We start from the raw sequence: 25,372 nt of genomic DNA, 5'->3' as shown, positions 1-25,372 counted from the left end.
CTGCTCACCCAGGCACAGTCAAAGTGCATTCTTCAGAGATTTACTATTACAAGCACATAGTGGGCACCAGGTGTGTATAAAGTAAATTTGTACAATTCAGCTCAGAAGATATAAGCCCGTTTTAGACATGCACCGCTAAACTTTACCCTGACAACAATTTAACATGGCAGTGTCATGTCTGAAAGTCATGGCAGCAATCTAAAATGTCCTTAGGTAGTTACTTAGTAACTTTGATTTGTCTGTTGGCGTGTGGTCGTCCTTATGTGGCATTCAATCACCTGAACAACTGTGGCACTGTCATGTGTCCTTACGAGAGGCTAAAATGCTCCTGTGGGTCTTTTCTTATTTATTCTTTTCAACCGGTAGAATTGATGCGGTTCAGGTAATTTCCATTCATCTCCAAAAAGATTCAGAGAGGAGGGAATAATCTACTGAATCAAGAAAGAATAAAGCGACTTTTAAAAGGACAGTCGTAAGAACACGGAAACATTTTATTTGGGAGATAATTCTTTTATTCCGCTGCTCCCGTCTCTACCCGTATACGCCTTATCTCCAAGATAAATATAAAATACATCTCAAAGAGACAGCACGTACTTTAGTGAGACCTTAGTGATGACAGAATGAAGTAATAAAACTTTTACTTATGGAGTATTGTAATATTGCCACTTTTAGGATTTGAACATCCTTCATCATCAATCAGTGCACACCACTATGATGCCAACGGTGTATTGTCCTTATCTAAGGTTATGTCCGTCTCTGTGTTTTCCTTTTGAAGATGCTGCTTCTTCTAAGCTCCTGTCAACAGTGTCATTGCTGTCAGACAGTTTTTTTTTTCTCATTGACAAAGACTGATGATGTGCCTTGGTGTGTTCGATTCATATTTGCAATTGTATGTATGGACCAGCAGTAAGGGAAAGGACATTTGTTGTCCCAGTTTGTGCTAAAGACAGAGGTGGGTGTACACCATGTACCCATGTACCCCCCTAACCCTAACCCTAACACCTGAGGCTAAAAAGTTTCAGAGTAACCTAATGTGACTATGCATGGATTTTCACTCTTTTTCAGTTAGACTTTTTCAAAGTCTAACTGTTCAAACATCCTAAATTAAACCTGGAAAAATAAAGAGAGGTGACCTACAAGATTTCTTGTACAGTTGATAACAACTTTCCCACTGAAAGGGAAAATTAAGCTTTTCTTCTTCCTGGAACAAAGCTTCCCCTTGCTAATGGAAAATCTCAGAATTTCTTCTTTCTTTCTTTTTCTGCAGAATGACTTGTTTCATTCTTTTCTGAGGGTTGAATTGTTGCTTTTCTTGTTTACCAACATTCAGTAGATACTTGGTACCACAGAAACACCTATGACAACACATGCAAGACATTGTGTGAGCTGTGAAATGGGACATTTATCAGCTGGAGTTTTGTTCTACTTGGCCTCATTTTCATATAGCAGAAGCTGCTGAGCAAAGGCAGCAGTTTTTAAGATGTCACTTGATCTGTCGTGAACGATACTTCTGCACAGTCTGAAGGCCTGCAGGACAGAGTGTAAGCTGGAGACAGAGGAGCAGAGACAGAAAAAAAGGGGTGATGTTCACCATTTCCTAATTTGTTTGGCTCAGTGGCTGGCTGATATGGCACCAAAACCCTGAGGGACTGACAGCATTAAAGCAGACACCTGTTTTACAGTATTCCCAGTGGCTGCATCATCTAAACGGGTCACAAATTACCCAGGGAGCAGTACCTTGATTTTAGACTCAAATAAAACAAGCAAATAGTTCCTTCTTAGTATTCTACATGACCGTGCTTTGGGGTTGTGTTTGTGAGAACATGAGTCATTATCCTGCATGTGAAGCAGAGTCACATGGCCTGAAGAGTCGGTGAATATATTTGAATACTTGAAAACAAACACGAGCAACGCTAGTCTTGAAAGTGTCACGTTTTGAGATTGAATGTTGAAATGAGGATGAATCAGCACGTAGTGACATATATTTAGCAAGTGCTTTTATTATAAAAGATATTCCTATGTATGCTGTGGGGTTTTGATACTGTTAACATAATGAAAAAGTGTTTTTGGGGTTGAAGTAAGTTGAGAGCAAAGAAGCTTTGTAAATGATTTCCCTCTCTATCCCCCTGTTCTCCCCTCAGTTTGTGATTTACATAAGTAACATGGCATGTCACTATACACATATAGAGTCCATATAGGAAAAAAGAGGTATGCACCGCCAACATTTAGTAGGTCCACAGCCAGATGAAAGCATGCTGTGTGGTGCCGACATACGACCATTCTGCTCGAGGCCATCTCTCTGCTCTTTCATTTGAATGCAGCAGCCTGAAATCAAGTGTAAAACTGTCAGGATTTGTCAGTGTTGTGCTTCCACACCACACTTATTCAAGTGGACAAGGAGCCAGCTAGGAGCACACAGGGCAGACACAAGCTGTGTGTGTGTGTGTGTGTGTGTGTCTTGACAACACTTGTATGACATTTGAGGCCAGGGTTTCAGGGTAGAGACTGTGAGAATAATTTTGTTTATTTGAAGTGATTATAGCGACTGTGGAATGAATAACAATGCGTCGAAGGCCTGCCCTCCCCAGCGGTGCATACAAGCCTCTGTGTTGCTTCTACAAACACCCAGCCACGTACTTCTGGAGTGAGTCGAGTTTTCAGATGCAGTGAAAAAGCACAGAGCAGTCAATCTTGACAGTAAATGTGCTTAAAATGTGTCTCTAACAATGGGTGATATTTTATGAACTGGTCATTTTATGTACTTTTATATTTTTTTGGATACTTTGATGCCATTGTTTAACTAGTTAGCTTTAACAAGCTGTCAAACTAAATCTAATGGTAGTATTTCTCTTTGACGTGTACTGTATAGTGTATACAGTGTATAGTGTAGTGTGCGCTAAGTAAATATACTTAGTTACCTTCCACTTCCAACTGGATACAATGGAAGTATAATGTATAAGAGTTATAATGTAAAAGAGGGTTTTTTTTATGTATAATGTATAAGTTTTATATATATATACAATAGTAATAAGCAGCAGATATGCTTTTTAAAAAAATTAGCCATAGCTTGGGCTAGCTTTGGCAGCCTCTTCTTTTCTACTGCTGTATGCAAATACACTGCCCTGAAACAACGTTTCTACTGTACAAGTAAAAACTTTGCTGGCACATCAACATCATCTAGAATGAATTTTGGATGAAATATTCTCATCAGATCGTTTCCCAGTGGTCATGCCAAGACCATTTCTGCGCATAATGCAATCAAGGAGCTGTTCAAGGTAAATGTGTTATACAGAGCTGTAAAATGCTTTATTTGTCTATAAAATGGCCTATTTGAATTGTCGTGGGCCATGACGAGGCATCACAGCACCCAGAATCCAACTCTGCTCTGCAGCATCAACAGAGAAATCATCTAAAGATTAGTCAGGAAAATGAGCAAACTATTAGCTGAACAATAATCTCTCCCACCTGCTCATTAGAATAAACTCTGTTAGAGCTACACACTTTTGGTCGCCTAATCTCAAATAGTTTAAATCAGAGTGTGGAAAGAGCTGCACTATCAATATGCCAAGTTCCCCATGATTGATTTTTGTTACTCATTATAGTGTGTTAACCTTCAACTGCATGAATTATGTGAAAATATGCATGGCTTCATGTTATAGTGTTTATACTGTCATAAATAGCAAATATGCATCAGTATTGGTGAAAGAAAAACCTAATCCTTTGGTTTAGAGAGTGTGTGGTTTCTATGTGTTGGCTCCAGACCGGTGAAACCTACATACCTGCCTCTTTAGGATAAGAAGTCTAATGTGATGAGGAAAATCAAAGTTACGCCACCTCTCAATCATCAGTAATGCTTCTTTAGAGAGTCATGCCCATGCATTTTCCTAACAAGTTATCTTCTTTTATAGGTGTTAAAATGAGAAGACGTAACCTCTGAAAGATGAAATAGCAAATAATTCCTTTATAACTGAAATGCTTCATTAATGAGCAGCTGCAGTTTCCTTCAAAACTGAGGTTTTCTGTAGGAAAACTGTTGTACAAACAGCTTGTTTAAATATGTCTTAGGTTTACTTGGGCTGAACACTGAACTGTTTGATCGTGATAGCGATTATATCAGTCACACTGAAGTGGTGGTGAAAAAAATAATGACATTGTGCTGCATGAGTGACTCAGGTATCTGAGCTGAAAGCACACACTCAACCTATTGGAAATGTTTAGAAATAATTGTTATTTATTAAACTAGACCTTGCAATCAGTTGTCACAAACACCGAACTGCAGTATGAATCACCACAATATCTAACCTCCACATATAGGGTTGTGCCGTTTGGACATGGATTGAAAGCTTTTAAATTTTTTGCCCTTGAGCCCATGATGTTGATAACTCAGGAGAACAGCGCTGCACGGCTGCATTTCAAGCAGAACTGTAAGCAGAATAAACGATGCGTATTGTTGTGAAGTAGTGCCAGGAAGGAAATCACATTTGAGTGTCCTTAAGGGAGCATGCAGGTGTGAACCCTGAATAGAAAACGGTGCTGGAAGAAGAAGGGGAAGGAGAAGAGGGAGAAGGGGGAAATGTGGGATCTTCATGTTGTATATAGCCAGTCCTCTGCCAGCTCTCTCTCTCTCTCTCTTCACCCTCTTTCGTACTCACTCTCTTGCTCTTTCGCTCTCTCTTACATACGCACACGCACAGAGGAACACACACTTGCTCTTCAGACACTCTCAGCCTCTCTTCCTTCTCCGCTGCTTTTCAGTCCGCCCGGCTCTTCCTCTCCTCCGTCTCATAAAGGGCAGCGTGATCAGCAGAGCATGAGGCTTTTAATTGAGGCACATGTGTATATCGTTCTTTAGCTGTGGCACTTTGGAGCACAGCCAAGATGTGTCACTGACTGAGTAAGGACTGCCATTTCACCTTAGTTGGAGAGCCAACGCGGAGGAAAGATAGATGCAGTAGAGAAGGTTATCTGCGAGGCAGCACTTTGTTGGTTTTTCTTCAACTTCTCTGATGGGAGATAAACTGGCAGGAGAAGCCTAAGTCAAACACAGAAGAAAGCAGCAAGCTGAGGAATCACAAAACACGTGGAGATGCTGTTGGGTAAGACTCTCGCTTGCTCTTACAGTGCTATATATGTCAGTACCACTTATTTACAGGAAAGCAACAATAGCTTCACAACTAACTGAGGTTTAATCAGGTTTTATTTGTTTTGAGACATGATGTTTTTTGTAGATCCATCTACCTAAATGCATGCGAGTGCTCCCTTGTCAGTGTGTGTTGTACAACAATGACTTCAACATCATTGCTCAAGGGCAGGCTCAGTCTCCTGCCCACCATCTGCCCTCTTTCAGTTCCTCTGCATCCAAAATGAGTCCCCGGCCTGTTTGTTTTTCTAATTGACCCCTTTTGATGAAGCCAAGTGTGGAGTTCAGACCAACACAACGCTGTCGTTCCCAGATGTGTCAAGTCATTTTTAAGCCACACAAGAACAGCACTGATATCACTGTGTAGATTGCTAGCAATTATGTCTTTGCCTCCCCAGGGAAATATGCCCAGATTAGCTTGCATAATTGGAGCCTGTTAAAGATAAAGGCAGAGTGGGGATTTTTAGTCATTTGTGTATGTTGTTTTTTTTTTTTTTTTTAGCAAAGGAAACAAAATGCTGATTGCATTTAAGGTTTTAAAATTTAGAGCCACAGTCTTTTTCTGTTTACCAGCACACATTGGTGGAACATGTAGAAAATGTACCAGCCTCAAGTTAGTTGGTCCTCTAGATAAGTGGATGCAAATTAGAGAGTAATCAAAAATCAATTCTTTTTCTTTGTGTGTTTATATATTTATAAAATATCTCACTTTGTGGGTTGCAATGGGCAGTTAAATAGTTAGCTAATTTCTGACATTTTATAGACAAAATGACTAATCAAGAAAATAGTCAACAGAATATTTGACAGTGAAAATAATCCTGGATATGTTTGCGTTTTTAATTTTGGTGGAAATTCTTGTAGGTTTTTATATGATAAGGATGAGAAATACATGTAATTTCTCATCTCATAGTTTCAATCGAAATCATAATTATATGGTTATACATATGCGTTTTGTGATATACTTGAGTAGCTTATGGACACACACACACACAGTGCAGTGTGCGCCTGGATAGAAATACAAAGTGTCTGTGTGCTTTCTTCTTTAAATGGCAGATTAGGGAGATCAAAGGGAAACAGTTGGAGAGGAGATAACTGTAGAGTTTTGCCTGGTGGCCATGCTGCAGCTGTCCCCATCCCTCCACCCCTCGTCAAGACCTCCGTTTTGAAGCTGCAGTGACAGACTATGTATATGAATCTCATTCTTTGTTCAGTGTAATATGTAAGAGATGTGACACTGTGAGAAAATCCTAGAACAGAGGACATATTTCTTAGCTGTGAGCTTGATGTCTTTCTCTCTGGCCTTCGTTTCTAAGCAGAAGACAAAAATTAAGGGGCAGCAGAAACTGGAGGCAGAAGGAGTCACAAGTCTCTTTATCTCAATAAATGGGATGAAATCATTATAATAGATCACAACAGAAGCACAATAGTGTAATAATGCACACTGACGGCTCTGTTTCCATGTATCATACCACACGCAGCACAGTCGGTGATGCAAATAGCAGTCACCTACAGTACGACATGGTGACTGGTTTTGGTAATTACGTGATCAGAGGCGCACAGCACAATTGCATCTCAGCTGGAAATTAACTGCATTCAGTGGTGTAAGACGCCTAAGATGTGACTGCCACATTGTTGGCTCGAGTCTGGTTTTGGATCTTTATAAAAAATTTAAAATAAATCAATTTGTGTAGCACTTTGAACACATTGAACACAGAACTAATATGATGAAGCTAAACCGATAATAAAATAAAACACAGGTTGTTGTCTGCACCTGTGTTTCCCCTCCTACGTGTTTTCTGTTGCTCTCTACTGTTAAATAACAAAATATTAATTTAAAAGGAAATAAAAAGAAATGGATTGTGATTAGAATGAATAAAGTAACACCGAGTTTGTCACAGGCTGGCTGGAGCCGTGACAACGCTCCTGCTTTCATTCCCTTTTAAATTAGGTGAAACAAACGTCTGCAGTTGACTAAAATCCTGTTTGTGCTTGTGCAAAGCTGTCCTGTGCATTGTCACAAAAATAAACTCCTGAAATGCAATTTACCGCCCACACACACATAGAAATTATTTACTATATGTCAGAGGTTTAAAACACCAGGGACTTGCCTTAAATTGCAACAAAAAATAGTTGTCTGATCAGCTTAAAATACCCTGCTGCAGGTTACAAATTACCTCAATGATTGCCTGCTATTATAAAGGGCAGTTGTGTTTTGGTTGTGCTTTGTTTATCTCCTCATCTTTACCTAAATCTGCTAGATCACATTTTAGCTTTTACCAGCCAGTAATCTTACTTTTAGAAAATTTAAAGCAGAGTTATGACTTAACTTAAAGTTAAATATTTACGACAGGCATTTTTACACATTCTTTTAGTTACTTAATTGGCTAAATGTTTAACTACTTAGGACTTTAAAAAGCAAGGTCTTTCTAACCATGAAATGATTGTGTTATGTTTTTTTTTTACCTTAAATTATACATAATGAAATAACCTGTCTGTGTGACACAGAACAAACTACACACAGAACCTCAGAGCAAAGCAGGGTCAGAAGGTGCAAATATAATACCCATCATATTAGCTATGAGACATTAATTTGTGTTTGGTGGGTGGGGTTGGAGAGAGACAATCCTTGTTTATTTGTTATGTCATGGAAAAGATTTTCAAAATGTTTTAGGAGCCAGAAGTTCATGAGTCAGTTTAGATGGCACCATTCATTTTCCTGTTGTGGCTCATATTCACTATTCACCAGCGTTAATGACTCATTATTCTAATCGAAGGGTAATGAATATGGCGCAGTGTGCTTTTAATTGCAATACCGATAGTGCCGATTATCTTAAAGAACAAATTTAATTAGTCTGCTGTACTTTGACTCACTGCCTCATGGCGGTGAGAACATTTTAATTTATTTGTGCCACAGCAGTGCTTGAAAGACTCGTCATTATGACATGCCAACTTGATTTCATAACTTCCATTTTAGTTTTACTTATTTCGTTGAATGCAGCAACATACACTCACTGAGCAGTTTAGAAAGAACACTATACTAATATTTGATAGTTTCAGCAGCTTCAGATCTATCTATTGGATTGGTAAATTGAGGCCATGAAGTGCAGTGGATGAAGTTTGCATAAAACTGTGCCCTCCTTTAGAACAGCCTTGCTAACAGAGGCTGACAGCCCCAATCAGTCATTGTAGAGTGTTGACAGTGTGAGTTTGATTAGCCTGACTGGTAATGACTGTGGGAGTTTGCACACACACACACACACGCGCGCGCGCACGCACGCACTCTCACACACACACACACGCACACGCTTATTTCACACACACACTTATTTCTGTCACTTAAGAGAAGATGCTCTGTATTACAGTTGTTTTCTGAATGCTTACCCCTATACAAACCATACAATATACAAAAAAGCCCAAAGCCTAACCTTAATGTAAGCATAGTCCTAATCAAAACATAACTTTTATCCCCACAGTTAACAATTTAATGTCCCTGCAATGAGATTATTACAAGTATGCACACACACAAAACACAATGTTTACTTCCCTGGTGGTTAATCATACTCAACAGAGGCTATGCATATTACGTTATCATACATCTAAGTCACAATGGTCACCTTGCTTTCACACAAAACACTTAAGTGCAGCATAAGTGCCACTATTTTAAATGGAGAGTGTGGCTATAGTCTCTTAGGCAGTTGCCCAACCTAATGTACAGTCATGAGTTGTGAAAGTTGAGAAAATGTAAATTTTAATCACATGACAATAAGAATCTTGATAAAATATCTTTAATTTTTCTGACTCTCCCTTCATTTAATAGGATGCGGTGAACATCTCACACATAATTGAGTTTAAGAACATCAAAAGCTGTTAATCGATTGGGGATTTATGCAATGATTTTCTCCTCCAAATCATATCAAACTTCTAGCTGTACATGTTGAAGATTAGAGTGACTCACATCCTGCATCAAAATGAGGGCAAATTTTTTTTTCCAAATGTATCTTGGAAATGGAGCTGCATGCCAAGACCTACCACATTAACTCATTTTAATGGTTTATTCTGGATTTGCCAAGACCTCATTCAGCCTCAAGATATCTGGTGACCAGAGATCTGCTGCAGGTCAGCACCAGACTATTGCCACCAGAATAGCAAGAGGGTGATGTCAGGTGTCTGTGGAGGCCATGTTGGCACTCAAAGATGACACTAAAGGCTTCTTTGTTCCATTAGAGATTATATCTCCTGCTGTGGAGCTTCTATGATTCAAGTAAAATCTGATTTTTTTTTTCCAAGTATGATGACCTGGATCACCTGGATCCAGAGCTGGGAGAAACACATTACAGAGAAACCTTATGATGGAGATGCAGAGTAGATATGTAGAGATAGCTTCCTGACTATCAGGAAAACACTGGAGAAAAAATAGGACAGGGCAAATTGATTAAACTTGGTTTTCATTAGATTTGACTCTGGGACCCCAGGTTTGAGCTCTTCTCACTCAGAAACCTCTTCCCTGCCACTTCCTACCCTCCCTCACCGCTGACAACCTTTCCATCACTCCAGAGGTCGGACATGTGGCCCATGATGCCCTGTAATGGATTTCCAACTGAGCAAGAAACCATTAAGTAACCATTAAGTGTAAAGAGGTCAAAAAAAAAAATTGTGCAGCCTTACAAACACCTGGCGATGCAAATCAAACCTGACACGTGTAGAGGTGATGTCTGACAGAGATGACTGGATACTGGTCCCGCACAGTCTGAGGGACCTTTTTCACTGACATCAAAGTTTTATTACTTTTCCAGGACATTTTTGGTTAAACTGCACCGCTGACTGATGTTTTACAGCACAATGATTAATACCTGAATCTATACCTGTCAACAGACACATGATCAGCATGAGGATTGTTCCAGGCACAGTTTGGGTATGGATGCTTTGGAGTCTGTCTGAACACATAGTGAGGGCTTTAAGTACATGCAACAGACTGCTTAGACAATTTGTCTAAATGGGATCCAGCACTCTGTGGCAAAATGACAATGTGTTCTGTTGAAGCAGGGTTCTTTTTTTGTGTCACTGTCACGGGGGAATGGACTCTTGAGGACGCTGGCACTGATACTCCTCTCTTGTCCTTTAAACTGGAGTTGTTAGCCTGTGGCTCTACCTCTGTCTGAACCCAGCTGTCTACATAAACTGTGAGGAAAAGTGCAGTAGTTACTCAAAAACTGCTCCCCCCTTGGATGTGGAAACAGCCAGGACCATTTCTACGTTTTGACACGCGTGAAGTTGGCTTTTCAATTCCTGTCTCCTGTCGGCAACTGCACATGTCCAGCTGCTGACTGAGGGCAATTTCTGTGTTTTCTTAATCTCTCTTTGGAGTGGGGACAAACAATTGAAACTCACATGAATGCACACACAGGTTGGGACACACACAGTAGCAGGGACACATGCTCAAATTACACATTCTGTCAGCGAAACGCATTCACGTTTCGGTATTTTGCTGAAATGCTGACATGAATGAAAATATTGTGCCTCCAATTCCGGCGACGTGCCTTGAAAATCAAGCAGAAAATGCTAAACCTGCTGAAATGTGCAGCTGCCAGGAGACATGACATTGCACAAAAAAACGTTGACTGCAAATTCATTCAATTCCTCTCCATTAGGATTCATGCAACACACTGTCAAGGTGTGTGCATGATTACATTAGCTGCCATGAAGTATGTAAGATCTAAGTTGAGTGGTGATGTTTCTTTCACCCATGCAGCCTCTGACCTTTTCATTAAGATGGATGTTTTAATCAACATGATGTTATTAGTTGGATCAAATATTTTCCTGCTAGGTTTTCAGAGGTGGGTGTCAATAGGAAAAGATCACTGAATGTGAACCACTGTATGTTGTGAATTAAAAGGGGTCTTACCTGTGCAGTTAATGACTTTATGATAGCAAGGGGCTGAATGTGGAAAACATGGTAATAAAGGAGCAGCATTGTTCTTGTATTCCACTGTGGAGCTAGTTTGTGAAAAGACACCACCTTCCAAACTCTTAAAATACTGACACTCTTTACTGGAGCCCCATGCTCACCACTTTGCCATGTGGAGAAGAGTCAAAGCTTGACAGCTTGCCGAGCTGCGATTGGACAATTGCTGTTCCAGGGTGCGCTTTAGTGAACTGTGAAGTTACTAACTTTGCAGCATTATTCCCCAGAATGTGAAGTTTGGCAAACTTGGCTAAACTAAAGCTAAACTAAGAGAAGGTCTTAAAAGTTCTTTCTGACCTCTGTGATAAATGTACGGACGCTAGCTTGTCTTCTTTAATGTAGCCCTGATAAACATCTCTGGAGGCGCACCAGTACCAGGCGATATCCTGTGATTCTCATCTCTGAGGCAGCTAATGTACGATCCTTTAAACTCACCTCACCAGGCAGCCAGCCACCTTCACTGCAGCTCAGAGAGGACCATTGAGGCAGAAAGCTGCTAATTACTAAGTTCACGAGGCGGATAAAGCCGCACACAGACTTTAAATATCAATAAGTATGTGCTGCACATCTGCTGACTGCCGTTCAGCAGGTCTGATTGGACTCAGGCTTATCTCAGTTCAAGCAGATGGTGGCAGTTTATTTTAAGTGCGCTTGATACGGACGTGCGGAAAGCTATGGAAGGGCAGAGGGCTGGTAAAGGAAACAAAACACAACAAATGCTGCTCTGTCTGAGCAGCACTGATAGTGCGTTTATGCTCATTTCCCTGCAGATCAGCTTTATCTTTCAGTGTTTATCTTTTTTATGGCCATGTGCATCTTGTGCATTTAATTTGATTTGCTGTTTACCTGTTTTCAAAAGACATTAAATAAGATGTGGAAATCATCACATGAATGATGAATGAGTAACTCAAATGATGCTTCACCAGAACATACCAAGAATATTGCTTTCCTAATGTACCAGACAGGGCAGTTATTGAATATATATTTGGTGCCAGTATTAATATTAATCTTTTTGTGCCAGCAGCGTAGCAGAAAAATGGAAACATGATGAATTTTGAATCTCTTGATTGTTTTTAGTTTAATGATCCCGTGTACACATTAAAAGCTCCTGCTGCTGGTGTCCTTTGTGCTGTTGTCACAGTTTTGTGATTTTTCTTTGACCAGAGGACGCTAGTCCTGGATTTCACATTGAACAAATTCAATAGAAGTTTATGGACCCAGGGGTGAAAATGGGGCCCACAGCACTCCAGTTGAAAGTAGGACAGATTACCGTGGGGAGCCTGATCTGGGCTGGATGGTGCCCTGCAGGTAGAAATTCTCACGGAGCCGCTGGCTCTGCCAGCTGCGGCTGTATGTGTTTAAATAGACAGTGACAGCCAGCGGGAGGATTTGCCTGTTGGCTGCCAGTCGTGGCCTAAATGTACTTTGTCACAATAAAGATGATTTATTTAAAGACCACACAGTGCAAGGCAGGGGCAGCATTTTAAGCCATCATGGAAATTAGGCCTTCACTCTCCACCTTTTTGTTTCCAGTGCAGAGAGCTTAGCAGAGCTGTCAATGGCAGTTTTAATGGATGCTAATTCATCCACCAGAGCTCATCATAAATGCCTAGCTCTCCGCCTGTTATGTAAGCAATGAATGGCATCATCATTACTGCAAAAGCAGCAGTGCACTAACCATTTCTGTTTTATGACTCAGAAAAGCTGTGTGCTTCATGCTATTGTAGAGTGGAAAACATACCATTCAATTTTCATTATTTGACAATGTGTTTTGCAGGCTTAACAGAAAAAAACCCTGTCAAAAGAGGCTGCATTTTTTAGCATTTAAATTCCACGTTCCTCAGTGCTTAATCCTTCCTATTTGATTAAACCGTTTGTTATGACTGAGTGCTGTTCTGCAAATAGAAAGATTAGTGTTAGTTAAAGATAGAGTGAGTGGGATTTTCTGATCTGCACCGTATATACTGAATATACACTGTGCAGCAGTGACTTACGGCGGCATTATGTCATGTATCGAAAGCAGCTGGGTGTAGGACATGGTATGGTCATCACAGTATGATATTAACACAATTCTTTGCTTCTTTTGTCAGTTTAATATGTTTGCTAATGTTGTGATTATAATAATATTAAATACCGTAAGGATTAAGCTATAGAAACACAACATATGAAGTGAGAAAAATACCTGCTCTGTCAGTAAAATATCTATATATATATATATATTATTAATAAGGGTGAGTTGTGTAAATATGATATGGTTTGATTACAATCTCTTTATTCACTGCTCATGTCAACCAGCTCAGCAGACTGTTAAAAGGACTCTGTAGGCTTAGATTCAAATTGTTGTTACAGTAAATCGTCTCATATTTTCCTTCCTGATGCAAAAGTAAATTTGCCAGTGATTTTCTAAAGTGCTTGTTACTCCAGTGAACGTGAAATGAAGAAACAGTCCTAATTCAGATGTTAATGTCACAAAGTGGTAATACCACACGGAGGTGGCTCATCAGGGGATGTTGGTAGGTGTAAGAAAGGAGAGCGTGCCTCCACACCGCCATGATGTTTCAGACTGAAGACGGAGAGCCTGGCTCAGACAGATGATCCTAGGAAATGCATTCACCATGAAACGAGCCAAAGCAGCCGTTCCTCTGATGCTTTCGCTCTGATTTGCAGCTATGAAAGCTTCTCATTCCCCCTTTTTTTCATGCTTCATGGAAAAATGCCATTTCCCTCCCTCCGTGATTGCTGTGCTGTTGAGTCACCCAGAGACTAATCCTGGAAATAATAGAAATTAAGCTTTTCCCCCAGTTTTTTTCAAGGTGCTATAATTTCTCCAGCTCATAATCTTTTATCCCTTCTCAATGCTGGAAGGTTGGTTGCTGTGACCTACACTCCCAGCCTCCACAAAAAAGCTATATCTTCCCACATAGAAAACGAAAGCGAATACGGATTAGTGCTCATTTTAATGTGTGGAATTACACACATAAAGTAGGGGGAAATCAAGAGTAACACAAGCACAATTCCCTGCTCATGTGACTGTTCGCTAAACCCCTGCTGAGAACAAAAGTGTAATACAACAGCATGGCTGTTCTAACCTGCAATCATTATCATGTCCAGCTAACTAGGTTATGAGAAACTGAGTTATTTCCATGGCCATGATAATACCGAATAAACAGATCGTCAGCTAGCATTCTAATTTTTGCAATACCCCAAGTGACCACTATGACAAATTGGGAGCAAAGATGAGGGGTGGTGTTGTGTCCAGGTGTCTTGATACATTCATGCTCACAGCCCTGGCCATTGCTGAGGGCCTGTGAACGTCATTTTTGTGGTAGTTTTGCTGTTTTTGTTTTTCCTTGGATGTGAGGTTATCTTTGGTAGTTAACTAAATCCCTCTACAGAACCTTTTTTACTCCAGGTTTTGGGGACTCTAATTGAGTTCATAACCCTGAGTTCATGAAGTTCTAAAGTGATGAGTGACTATTTATAAAAACTAATCAAGGCCCGCTAGTTAACACATTCCTATCATGATTGCATGAAACTAATTTCACCACAGCTTTTTTCCATCTTGTCAGTCTTGCTGGAATGACGCCTTTGTGACACTTTCTGGATGCAGACGAGATCTTGAAAGGGACAGTCCTGTCAGGGGCATGTTCCTCTTGTCGCCTGATGCACAAATTCTCACAGATGATGTCAATTTCTGGTTTGTTCGGTGCAGTTAATTAAACGTCTCACCCTGCTGTGTTTTGTGAATATATGCGTAGGAGATTAATGAGATCAATTTCAGATTTGTGTAGGAGAGGGAATCTGTGTCCCCAAAAGTCATACTGACAGGCAGATTACGCTCATCGGCCTAGCGGAGGGAAAAAAAAAAACAATCTCTCATCAGCCCGTGGTTGTCTCTCAAAGTCTCTCTTTCACTTTCTCTCATTTCCCGCTGTTCTGTCATTCGCTCGTGATTCTGTATAATGCAATTCAATTCACTTTACTGGCATCAGCAGTACATCAACAGTCCTGGTGGAGCATTTAAATGAAAATGGAATTCATCAAAAACAAATCAGTAAACACGTGTTTCTGGTGTGTGTTTTTGTGTATGTGTGTTTTCCAGGGAGATGTGTGGTGCACATTACACATGCAAGATCAAATAAACAGTAATAATCATAATCACGCCTCTCATTTCAAATTCTAATCTAAATACTTACAAAGTGCACTGGAGTGGCTGTAAATCTCTGAATTAACAGAATAAACTGTGCTAAAATGAGATAACAAATAATCTAATGTATACTGTATATCATAAAGATTAAAATGTAACAGGAGCTTTATTAAGTTGAATATTTAGATACTGTTGGCATTGTCTATCCGCCATGTTTTAACCCTGAAATTCCAAATTATTAAATCAACATTTATTTGTAACACTGTTTTCTCCTCAGCAGTTTTTCTAGTCTTACTTCTTTTGGTAGCCGGAACCTTTCTCTGTATTTTGACTGTGGTGATTCTGGCTGGTATTTCTGGTTGTATCCGCCTCGTCTCTGTAGTGAAGAGACACACCTGCCAATTTTCTTCAGCTCTAATAGAATTTCACTTTGCTTTGTGTTTGCTTTTTGCAGTGTAAATCTTGGTTTGTTGAAATAGTGATTTGTGACTGTGTAGCATTGCTGGTCTTGAGCTGAGTCCCTCACTGGTGTTTGATTGGTCAGTCTAGAGACTAGATGTGGGAATTAAATCTTTTAGTGTTTCATCTTTTTGAGCTCCAGTTTGTGACTCCGTTCCTACAAAACTCATGACATTCCCACCAGTCTCTGATCTACTGGGTGTTCAATGCTGATTAGCAAATGCTAGTATATTAAACAAAGAGCATGGTGAACATTATACCTGCTAAACATAATCACTGTCATGTGAGCATGTTAGCATTCTGATGCAGTAGTAATGTGCCTGTATTAAGATTTCCCTCTGCAGCACTGTTCATAAAATACCACTGAGCATGTTTTGATTCTGAAAAGCTTGTTGTTCCTTTGTTCTGTGTCTCTGCTCTGCTCAGGCTTTAAGAGACATTTATGTATTTTTTTAATATGAGACCAGATTAGTAAAAACATGCTAATGCTCAAGGACTTTCAAACCTGCCTCATCCCCGAGATAAACCATAAAATCCAGAGATGCAAAGCAGGAAATTTGGGAAAATTGTTCTCTTCTTATTCTACTTTTGAGTACAATAAAATAACATAATTAGGCTCCAACTTAATGAATGACTCTTTGCACTATTTAGAGAAAATGTCCAGGTCTTCATGAACAATACACCTACTAATACTCTATGTTTTGGTACTGTGTGTGTGTGTATTTGTCATCTTGCCTAAGAGGAGATGCATTTTTCAGCAAAGGTAAACATTTACATTGTGGGTTCCTCACAGATCTTTCCTAAATCCACAGTTAGTGAGTCATCTCTCTTCAACCTCCATCATCAGTCAGTTTCATTCAGTTTGTCTACGCAGAAGTATCCACCTACCAGCCAATGCTCCCTTCAGCTGTCTCATCAACGTCGTCTTGACATTTTCCATCCTGTTGAGGCCAAACCTCCCCTCCACCCTCACTAACCTCAAATATTTAATCCATACAGAGTGGAGTTCTGCCTTTCAAATGGAAGAAAAACACTTGATATTGTATTGTATAAAAAAATTCATCTGCTTATAGTGTTACATCCCTGATTTTTTTTTTTACCTCAAGATATCTGAAGCACAGCGAAAACAATTCAGTTACAGCAGCAAAAAGCAGAAAAATACTTCTACTTTCTCCTTTGGCGTCAGCTGCTCTTAATTTAGACATTCGACAGACATGTACATACTCTCATAATTCTACTGCAGTATTACCTTCTAGCTGCACAAGCACAGCCAAAATGAAGACAGTAAGCTGAGTTTTCTTGTCAAGGTTTTAGCGAATGTCATTCAGGGAAATAAAGGGAATCACTTAGTGAAATAAATGTAGTTAAATTAAATGGAGGAAAAACCCAGCACAGCCACAACTCATTAAAAACAGCTGACAAATCCTGTACTATAATTCTTTTAATTGTTGACAATTGGTCAGTCATAGTAGGTTAGGCTACAACCTTCAACAAACTTTAAGTTTTCTTTTATTATCAGTTAATGTAAACATCAAGAGCCTGTGTTTTTCTTGTGCTAAAAAAAAACAGCAGTAAATGCCGTATCTCAAACAAAAACACTCATTCTCACTTTGATATATTCCTATCGTTGAATATCTAACAGAATGTTCCTTAAAAATGTCATCTTAAACCTGTTGTACATTTTGGGACAAATAAATGCTTAAAAGAGAGATAACATACACATAGAAACTGGATCCAGATATATCTATCTTATTCTTGTATTCTTGTATTCCCATGACCTTTTAAACTTAACAACCTAAGGACTTTCAGCATAAAGGCATTGCAAACATTCTGTAATCACCATGCTTATGTAAAACAGTGTGAATTTGAATGTGAATGCACACTAATTTTTTTCTCCGGGTCCAGACAAAGGTCAGTGCCATGGTGCTCTTTAAAGCATGAGCAGTCTGAAAGCATTTAGGGCAACCAGAATTAAGTGTGAGCAGATGAGAGGCCATGTGGAAGGAGCTTTCAAAGCAAAAGGCGATGGGGAAATTGCAGTGGGAGTCATCAAAATAAAGGCTTCAGAGGTAAAGTAATGTATGCAAAAAGACTGGAAATTGGTGAGTAACAAGTACAGTCTGAAGAAAACAGCTGTCAATCACCTTAAACCTCAGTCAAATTTCCTAGCTTGAGTGACCCATTTGCAGGATCTGAGGAAGAACTAAACCACACAATTACACACACTAGTGCTGTGTTTAAAGGCCAGAGGCATTTGTCAAGATAAACTATGGACTTGTAAAGCAGGAAAAGGCCACACAAAGGCTCTCATCATTTATCCCCTGCTATTACTGAAGTCATTAAAGCTTTGCTGAGTGAATCACTCTCGGTGGGAATAGGTCTTGATCTCATATGCCATGTGCTAAAGTCGGTCTTTACCCTTGTGTATAAGGATGTGCAACTTTGGTTTCCGTCTCTCCACAAATCTATCTGGCATGACAGAAGAGTTTGAGAAAACAGCTGTGACAGTGATGTGCTTATGTAAACACGATCATCCCTGCTGTAGGTGCACTGTCCCAGAGTCAAGTCCAGCCGCTCCTGGGATCCCTGCCTCTGCCGGGTCGACCCCTGCAGCCGCAGACTCACGCCCAGCTGGAGCACTTTCTGCCACTGAGGGTTAATGGCTCCTCACCACTCAGCCTCTTTCCCAATTTCAACACGGTGAGCTACCACATCACAGGGGCTAAAATGAACCAGAACCTGAAAATATTTATGTTCAAACCCAATGTAAGACTGACAAATGTAGTTTTTGGTCACAGCAAACTGTAACTAAACTTAAAGTCGTCATATGTGTGTTAGAAACAGACATTATCCACAGTTTGCTGCAGACTGGCTCATATTTTAGAAAGTCAATGAGAAGCTAAAAAGCTGAGCTGTATTGTGTATTTTGAATTGAAAAAAGGAAGTAGCAAATCATTCTCTTGTGATGTCTGTAATACCAGCGGCTGTCAGCTTGAGCAAAATGATAAGGCAGCAATTTACAAGACAAAATTAATTTAAGTATTATTCATAGGGGTGCTCTAAATATTTAGGCCCTGTTTAGTTTTATTTGTTTAAAAAATCAGTTAAAGGAAAGCTGTGAAGCACAACTGTTAAACTATCAAGCATGTCTTATATAAACAACGTTAGCCAAATTATTTAGGAACTGCACTGGCAGGTTCTAAAAATTACTTAGATCTGATCATTCATCAAACACATGATAAAGACGTACCAAATATAACACTTCTCTCACACACATACACTTTATGTGTGGTCTGGCACTAAATGGTGAAGCGACAGATTTTTATTTAGGCTGGGAAAAGATCCCTGTCTGGCACCTAAAGCTAAACATCTACTAACACCGCTGCACTGTAGGAATTAAAAATATGAACTGAATTTATCCAAAAAAGGTTATTTAAAAAGTGTGTTTCCTCATCTTTCACTTTGAAAAATATGCACAGCTGACTGGATGTTAAAGTCTAACTAATCTCCCTTCACCAAAGAAATCCATGTTTTATATCTCACTGCGCAATAATCCATTCAATCACAGGATGAAATTTTCTTATCTTATTCAATCACACAAATTACACAAATCAGCACTGACAAATTGTTCATCACTGACCTGAGAGATGTTGGTCGTAGTCTGGATAATTATTTTTTATGTCTGTGCTCATTCAGGGCCAAGTCATCAACTGACATCGAATGATTCAAAAAATAGATAAAAGTCTATGCTGCTCCACTAGGAACACAACATGACAACAAAATTGAAATGCACTTTCATCCAATTAATAAGTCAATTCTGGTCTGCACACTAGATTAAAACATATTCTAAAAGATGCAGTGATTGAGCCATTACAGGAAGCAATTTGCTTTAAATATCAATGTTAAAAGAAATGTACCAGTTTTATTATTTGTACTTTAAGTTCTGTAAGTTCCTTTATTGATGGTATAAGAAATAGTTGTTAATATCTTAAACTGTTTTTTCTTTTAGAACTTAATTGTACAATGTATTAAATACAATGGGTAAATATTGTGGCATAAAATTTGTGAAGAGGAGAATGTTAAAAACACCTACATTTTTTTCTGGTATTTGGAGAAATTACAGAAAATTAGAACTTTAGTAAAACAGTAATATACCTCTAGTAGTTGAGAGGGATGATGTGCAGCAAGGTCCCAAAGCCTTGAACTGGGGACTTGTCTGAAATTGTTCTATTTTCACTACTCAGTGAAACCAACACATATCACAAACTTAATGCTTATTATACCTGAAGTTCACCCAGAGAAAATAAGAAGAAGAACTAATAAGTTCCTCTGTGCGTGTGCATGTGTGTCTGTGTGTGTTTCGCCTCGTAGATGGACCCAGTGCAGAAGGCAGTGATCAACCACACCTTTGGCGTGGCCCCACCCAAGAAGAAACCCATCATCTCCTGTAACATCTGTCACCTGCGCTTCAACTCCACTGTTAGTCAAACACTCATTCAGTGCTTTTGGTGGGAGGTGGAAACCCACCTTTGACCACACCTGTCTGTTTTCAGCAGAATATAGTCATTATAGTTAAATGAGCCTGTGAAGCATTTGTATATGATAAAAGGAAAGAAATGTTAAATCAAACAGTCTCACTTATTAAATCTAAATCATTATGACCCTCTTGTTGCATGCTGAACACACGCTGTTCCAAACTGTCATCTTAAGGTCATCTTCTGATTTTTTTCTGCAGTCAGGCATACACATATTTGCACCACATTTAATATTCTTACATCCCATTGGTCTAAAAAAACAATCTTGGAGCAGGCTATTCTTCTTATCAGTCCAGTCAGTATATTTCTGCCGCCTCCATTTAAAAAAAAAAAAAAAAAAATCGACCGCTAGGTTCTTAAAAGGAAACCAGTCAGCTAATTCTGTGGGTTATTTTTTTCCTCCTTATCACACCTCTCTTCATATTCATTTGGCTAACATTCCTATGGAGTTCATTTATACATATTTGCATTTATATTGTCAGGAGGAACCTGGCAGAATGACAATGACTCTTCTTTGTGTGAAAAGTGAAACATGAAGGAAGCGGGACACCGGCACAGGACCATTATACTACGCTTACTTCCTCATCTGTCTCTTTCTCTTTTTCTGCTCATTACCTTTGGACATACAGCGATGCTGCCAGGAGTCTGTTTTTTAGCTAACAGGCTCTCTCCTCCTCCCCTCTGCGTTACCTGCAGCTGAGCTGAGAGTGCTGGTTGACCCAGGAGGTGGATGCCAGGTTGCAGGCAGGTACCAGGTCCCAACAGGGGGCAGCACTGAGCGGCTGGAATTTGCACCCCCCAAAGAAAAATGATTAAAGGAATAGTTCAGAATGTTTGAAGTCTATTTGCATCGGATGAGGCTGTGAATTTGACCTCAACGTAAAGCTGAAGCTGTTTGTTCAGTATAAAGACAAAACTGTAAATATACTACACATTTATAGTAGTACATAGGTTTCGGTTTGATAACTCAAACTTATTTACTACTATATGAAAGATTGTATGTAAAAAAAAAAAGAATAGAAAAAAAAAATTCCAAATTATTCCTTTAAAGCTGTAAACTCACTGAAAACGCATGAAAGTTTGAACCCCGAAGGATCGAACATGATATGCTAACTTTGCTGCCCTTTTGTGGAGGACAGTTGTTGCTCACTGTGTATGAAGAGTCTGGACGTCAGTGGTGTGAGGAATGCATAAAGCTACTTGAATCAAGGTCAGCGGAGGCCAAACAGTCCTGACAGTCTCCTTCAGGTGCCTTTAACTGAGGATCTTTGCTTTGCTGTCCTGGGATACTTATTTCACTTTTATTTAAGTTACTATGGTGGAACATAGTAAACTCATACTACACTGGCATGCCAGATAGTTTGGTAGTATGCAGATGAGAGCAGCTTCATCTCTCTGACTCAGTTGAATATCACGCTGAATGGTTAGTGTGCACTGACATTCAACGTAGCCAAAGGGGTCGTGCACCCTTTGCTCAGACCTGTATTCCCCACCACACACTTGGACCCACGGTGGTGCCCTTTCTGTTTGTGTAGCAGGCCAAGCTTTATGCAAAGTGTTGATGGGGAGACTTGTAGCCCCTCCACTCTATGCACACAGTCACTAAAAGATCACCTCTACACACTACGAGTTTGAATGTGCATTAGCAGGGAGGCTGTGCAGTAGTGTGTGCCTGGAAACTGGAATGGATAATTTGAGCAGTTACAAATTATCTAGCAGCCTCGTGTCAAGCCAGCCACTTGAAGTCTTGTTACGCTGTTCCAACCTCGGACTCTTTGTTGATTTAGGGAGTGCATTTGTGTCAGAAACATGTGCTCTTAAAGAATAAGGCTGGTTATATTTTTTTATTTTTCTGATTTTTAACAACTCTCACAAAAAGAACAAAACCAACAGTGTGTCAGTCCATCCAACCTCTCTACCGTGTCTGTCACACTCGATTTGAGGCCCAATCATGCTTACTGAAGATGTAAATGTTTAAAAATGTGTCACAAATACTGTTTTTAAAAGGGCTAAATAACTTCATAAAACAGCTGGTCTCTGTCATTTTTAGCTTAAAACAGACCTTTTGTTAGGATCTATTTTCATTGGCGGTTTAATACACATTTTGCACTCTAGTGAGTAAATACAGCACCAGCACAGTGTATGTGAGATTTATTTAATTTAATTTGCATTGCCCTTGCTCATTGTAATGAAAGAACGTGTCACCTGGGGAAACAGTGTATGTATTTTAGTTAGTTTCGTTTTTGGACATTAATGAAGGTCTACAGCAAACCTGGTTTTGGCCTTTTCATGGGATTTGTTGACAATAACAAAAATATAGTATATCACCAGCCTTATGTCCTTTATGAATTCTGCTTGTTCTGTACACTTAATGTTGTGAATAGTTTGCTCAAGACCTGTGCTTTTCCTACTATTCCTACAGTTCAAAATGTCTGCTGTGAGTAAGGCTTATCTATGTCTTTTTATTTAATTTTATTCAGTATTAAACCACAAACAGTTCTATTTAAAATGTTACATTTTTTTCTCAGAGCAGGAGTGTTTGTCCCCGTTGGTTGTCTATATAGTGGAAAGCATAGATTGTACAATTTTAGGAAATTTGACCAAAAAGTAATAATAATAATAATAATAACAACAACAATAATAATAATAACAATAATAATAATAATAATAATAATAATTATTATTATTATTATTATTATTATTATTATTATTATTATTATTACTCAAGTTTTAGTCACCAGCTATGTCCTGGGCTTTCATCTGCCTCTAATGGTCTTCATCAGCAGATGGAGTTTTCTCAGTTGTTATGGAGATGGCTCAGTTGCCATAAAAAAAATGTTATAGAATATTAAACATGAAAAATATAAATCAAAAGAAAATGAGAAACAAAACAATCAGAATTATTTACTGGGCTCTTTGTTTCCTAAATCTATGTGGTGCATACAAAATGTATGGATGTTATTTGTTTTATGGAAATATTAATGTGTGTATGGATTACCAGAAAAATTTGTTTTGCTTCAGCTGTTTTGTTTCACAGTTGGTGCACTTCTATTTGCTGGAAGCTGATCTTCCTCTGTAGAGCACGTCTTGCTTTATCTACAGCCATTCAGAGCCATTTTGGGATCCCAAATCTGCATGCATCTGTTGTCACGCTGCCACAAATGTGTTTTCTCTCACTGAGGAAGGCACAGAGGTCATTTTGTGTCGCAGCATAACGGACACGGGCCATTTTGTGTCAGAACGAATCAGTGGGAAGATGAGCCAGTGAGCTCAGAGGATGGTCATGAGATGCCATGAGTCCAACTGATGCTCATTTGTGCACAGCCATGACGATGATGATGATCGAAATGGTGATGTGACTCTTCCTCCGAGTCAAACGCTCAATCGCATAATTTTTCCCCTACTCCATGGAAGCATGCGAAGCCAGAGAGATGGAACAGATGGAAAGATTACAGTTTAATGATTTCATGCTGTCCTTTTAATCACTTTAATTTAATCAGTGATTCAGTGCGTATACTGTACATTGACTTTCTCCTCTGCTTGTTCTGCGTGCATGCACATATTTGTGTGTGTGTATGTGTGTGCGTATGTGATGGGCAGACCCAGGCAGAGGCACACTACAAAGGTCACAAGCATGCTCGCAAGCTAAAAGCCTTGGAGACCCAGAGGAACCGGCAGAAGAATGGACACAGTCCATCCACAGCGGGAAAAGACAGAGACCGAGATAGGGGAGTGATGGGAGGAGGAATGGTGCCAACAGACTCACTTTTGAAAGACAAAAAAGGTATAAATCTTTCTTTTTTTAAAAGCACCCTCCATCTATCCTCTGAGTAATTAGTGGTAATTGGAGAGACATAAGCACTAAGGCTTGGTTGCTGTCACTCAGCTTGCTAATTACCAGCTATTACCTGTCCTGCTATCATTGGCTCTGTCAGATAGGTAATTAGTCCCATCAAGCTAAGACATTCTGCAAGATGAGCAGCCTTAAAGCTCTTAAAGAGAGAAGTCTGAAGTCTGAAATCGGATGCATGATGTAGTGGGCTTGCTTTCTTTGATTTTGATTTTGCTTGTAAATCAACAGCAGCTCACACAGAACTCCCACTTGCAGTTTCTTGTTCCTGTTATGAAATATGTTGTCACTTTGCTAATGGACCTGTCAGAGGGTGTAGAAAATTATGGGAAAGGGGGCAGAAGTCATGTGTGCCTACATGTTTTCATATCAAAATCAAACAGCAGGAGATTAAAAGAGAGAAGAGGTGAAAGCAAAATTTATTCCAATTAATTTTCTTTTCTTCAATTAACCGACTAATAGTTTCAGCTCGAAAGGTAAGCCAAGTCTGAAAATAGCTTTGCAAGTTGATTTGGCTGACAAAATGAAAAGTGCAACAAAGTTCACTCCAGACAGATGAGGCATCTCATGGCCAAGGCCCTCATTTATAATACAGTGTACAATCCATACCGAAAGTTTACATATACACAAATGATAGAAAATGCCATGCTGCAAAAAAATGATCAGATTTATAAAACTGTGTTCCCTTTATGTATCACAATCAACTTGAAGACGTGTGCACTTTGGCAAGCCTCATATTCAGTCCCAAACACTCCCACTATTATTTATTAATTGTTCACAGAATTAGAGGATTTTGTTAGAGATCTACCAAGGCTCACTTCTTCAGTTCTATTAAGAAATTTAATGCAAATTGATGTTGAGACAAAAATAAATAAGGACACTGAGCGTCACTGTCAGGGGAAAGGGGACCCAGACTTTCCAGAATCTGCCACCTGATGCATCCTGGCATCATCCTTGGCATTTCAGCCTCGCTGTGGTGTGCCCCACAACTGACAGGGACTAAGTGCAAACATTATACGACCCAACCCTCTCCTCTGAGCTCTGAGGGTTTAGGAATGTGAAGATGTGCCAGCAACAGGCACTATATAGTTTAATAATAGCTTAATAATGAATCACAGATGTAACTGGTTAAGATATGAGTTGGTCTTTATCTTTTACAACAAAGATTTGCTTACAGAATTTAACTAATCTTACCAACTCAAAGGCAACATAACACAGCTGTCCTTAATGTTCATGACATTGTCTGATTATTTATTTAATATGTGTTGAAAGTAAAGCT

General features: G+C 39.4%; 1 protein-coding gene across 1 annotated transcript in view; it reads left to right on the top strand.

The window, feature by feature from the left end:
* LOC121201531 (zinc finger protein 385B-like) overlaps positions 1–25,372 on the top strand; it is a 54,918-nt gene that overhangs the window by 25,528 nt on the left and 4,018 nt on the right. The window contains exons 3-5 of the mRNA XM_041067408.1: positions 18,254–18,408; positions 20,080–20,187; positions 23,844–24,027. Of these exons, the coding sequence (XP_040923342.1) occupies positions 18,254–18,408; positions 20,080–20,187; positions 23,844–24,027 (447 nt within the window). The remainder of the gene's footprint in view (positions 1–18,253; positions 18,409–20,079; positions 20,188–23,843; positions 24,028–25,372) is intronic.

Source organism: Toxotes jaculatrix, chromosome 21 (genome assembly GCF_017976425.1).
Source record: "Toxotes jaculatrix isolate fToxJac2 chromosome 21, fToxJac2.pri, whole genome shotgun sequence".
Lineage (NCBI taxonomy): Eukaryota > Metazoa > Chordata > Actinopteri > Toxotidae > Toxotes > Toxotes jaculatrix.
This window is presented reverse-complemented; position numbering and strand designations above follow the sequence as displayed.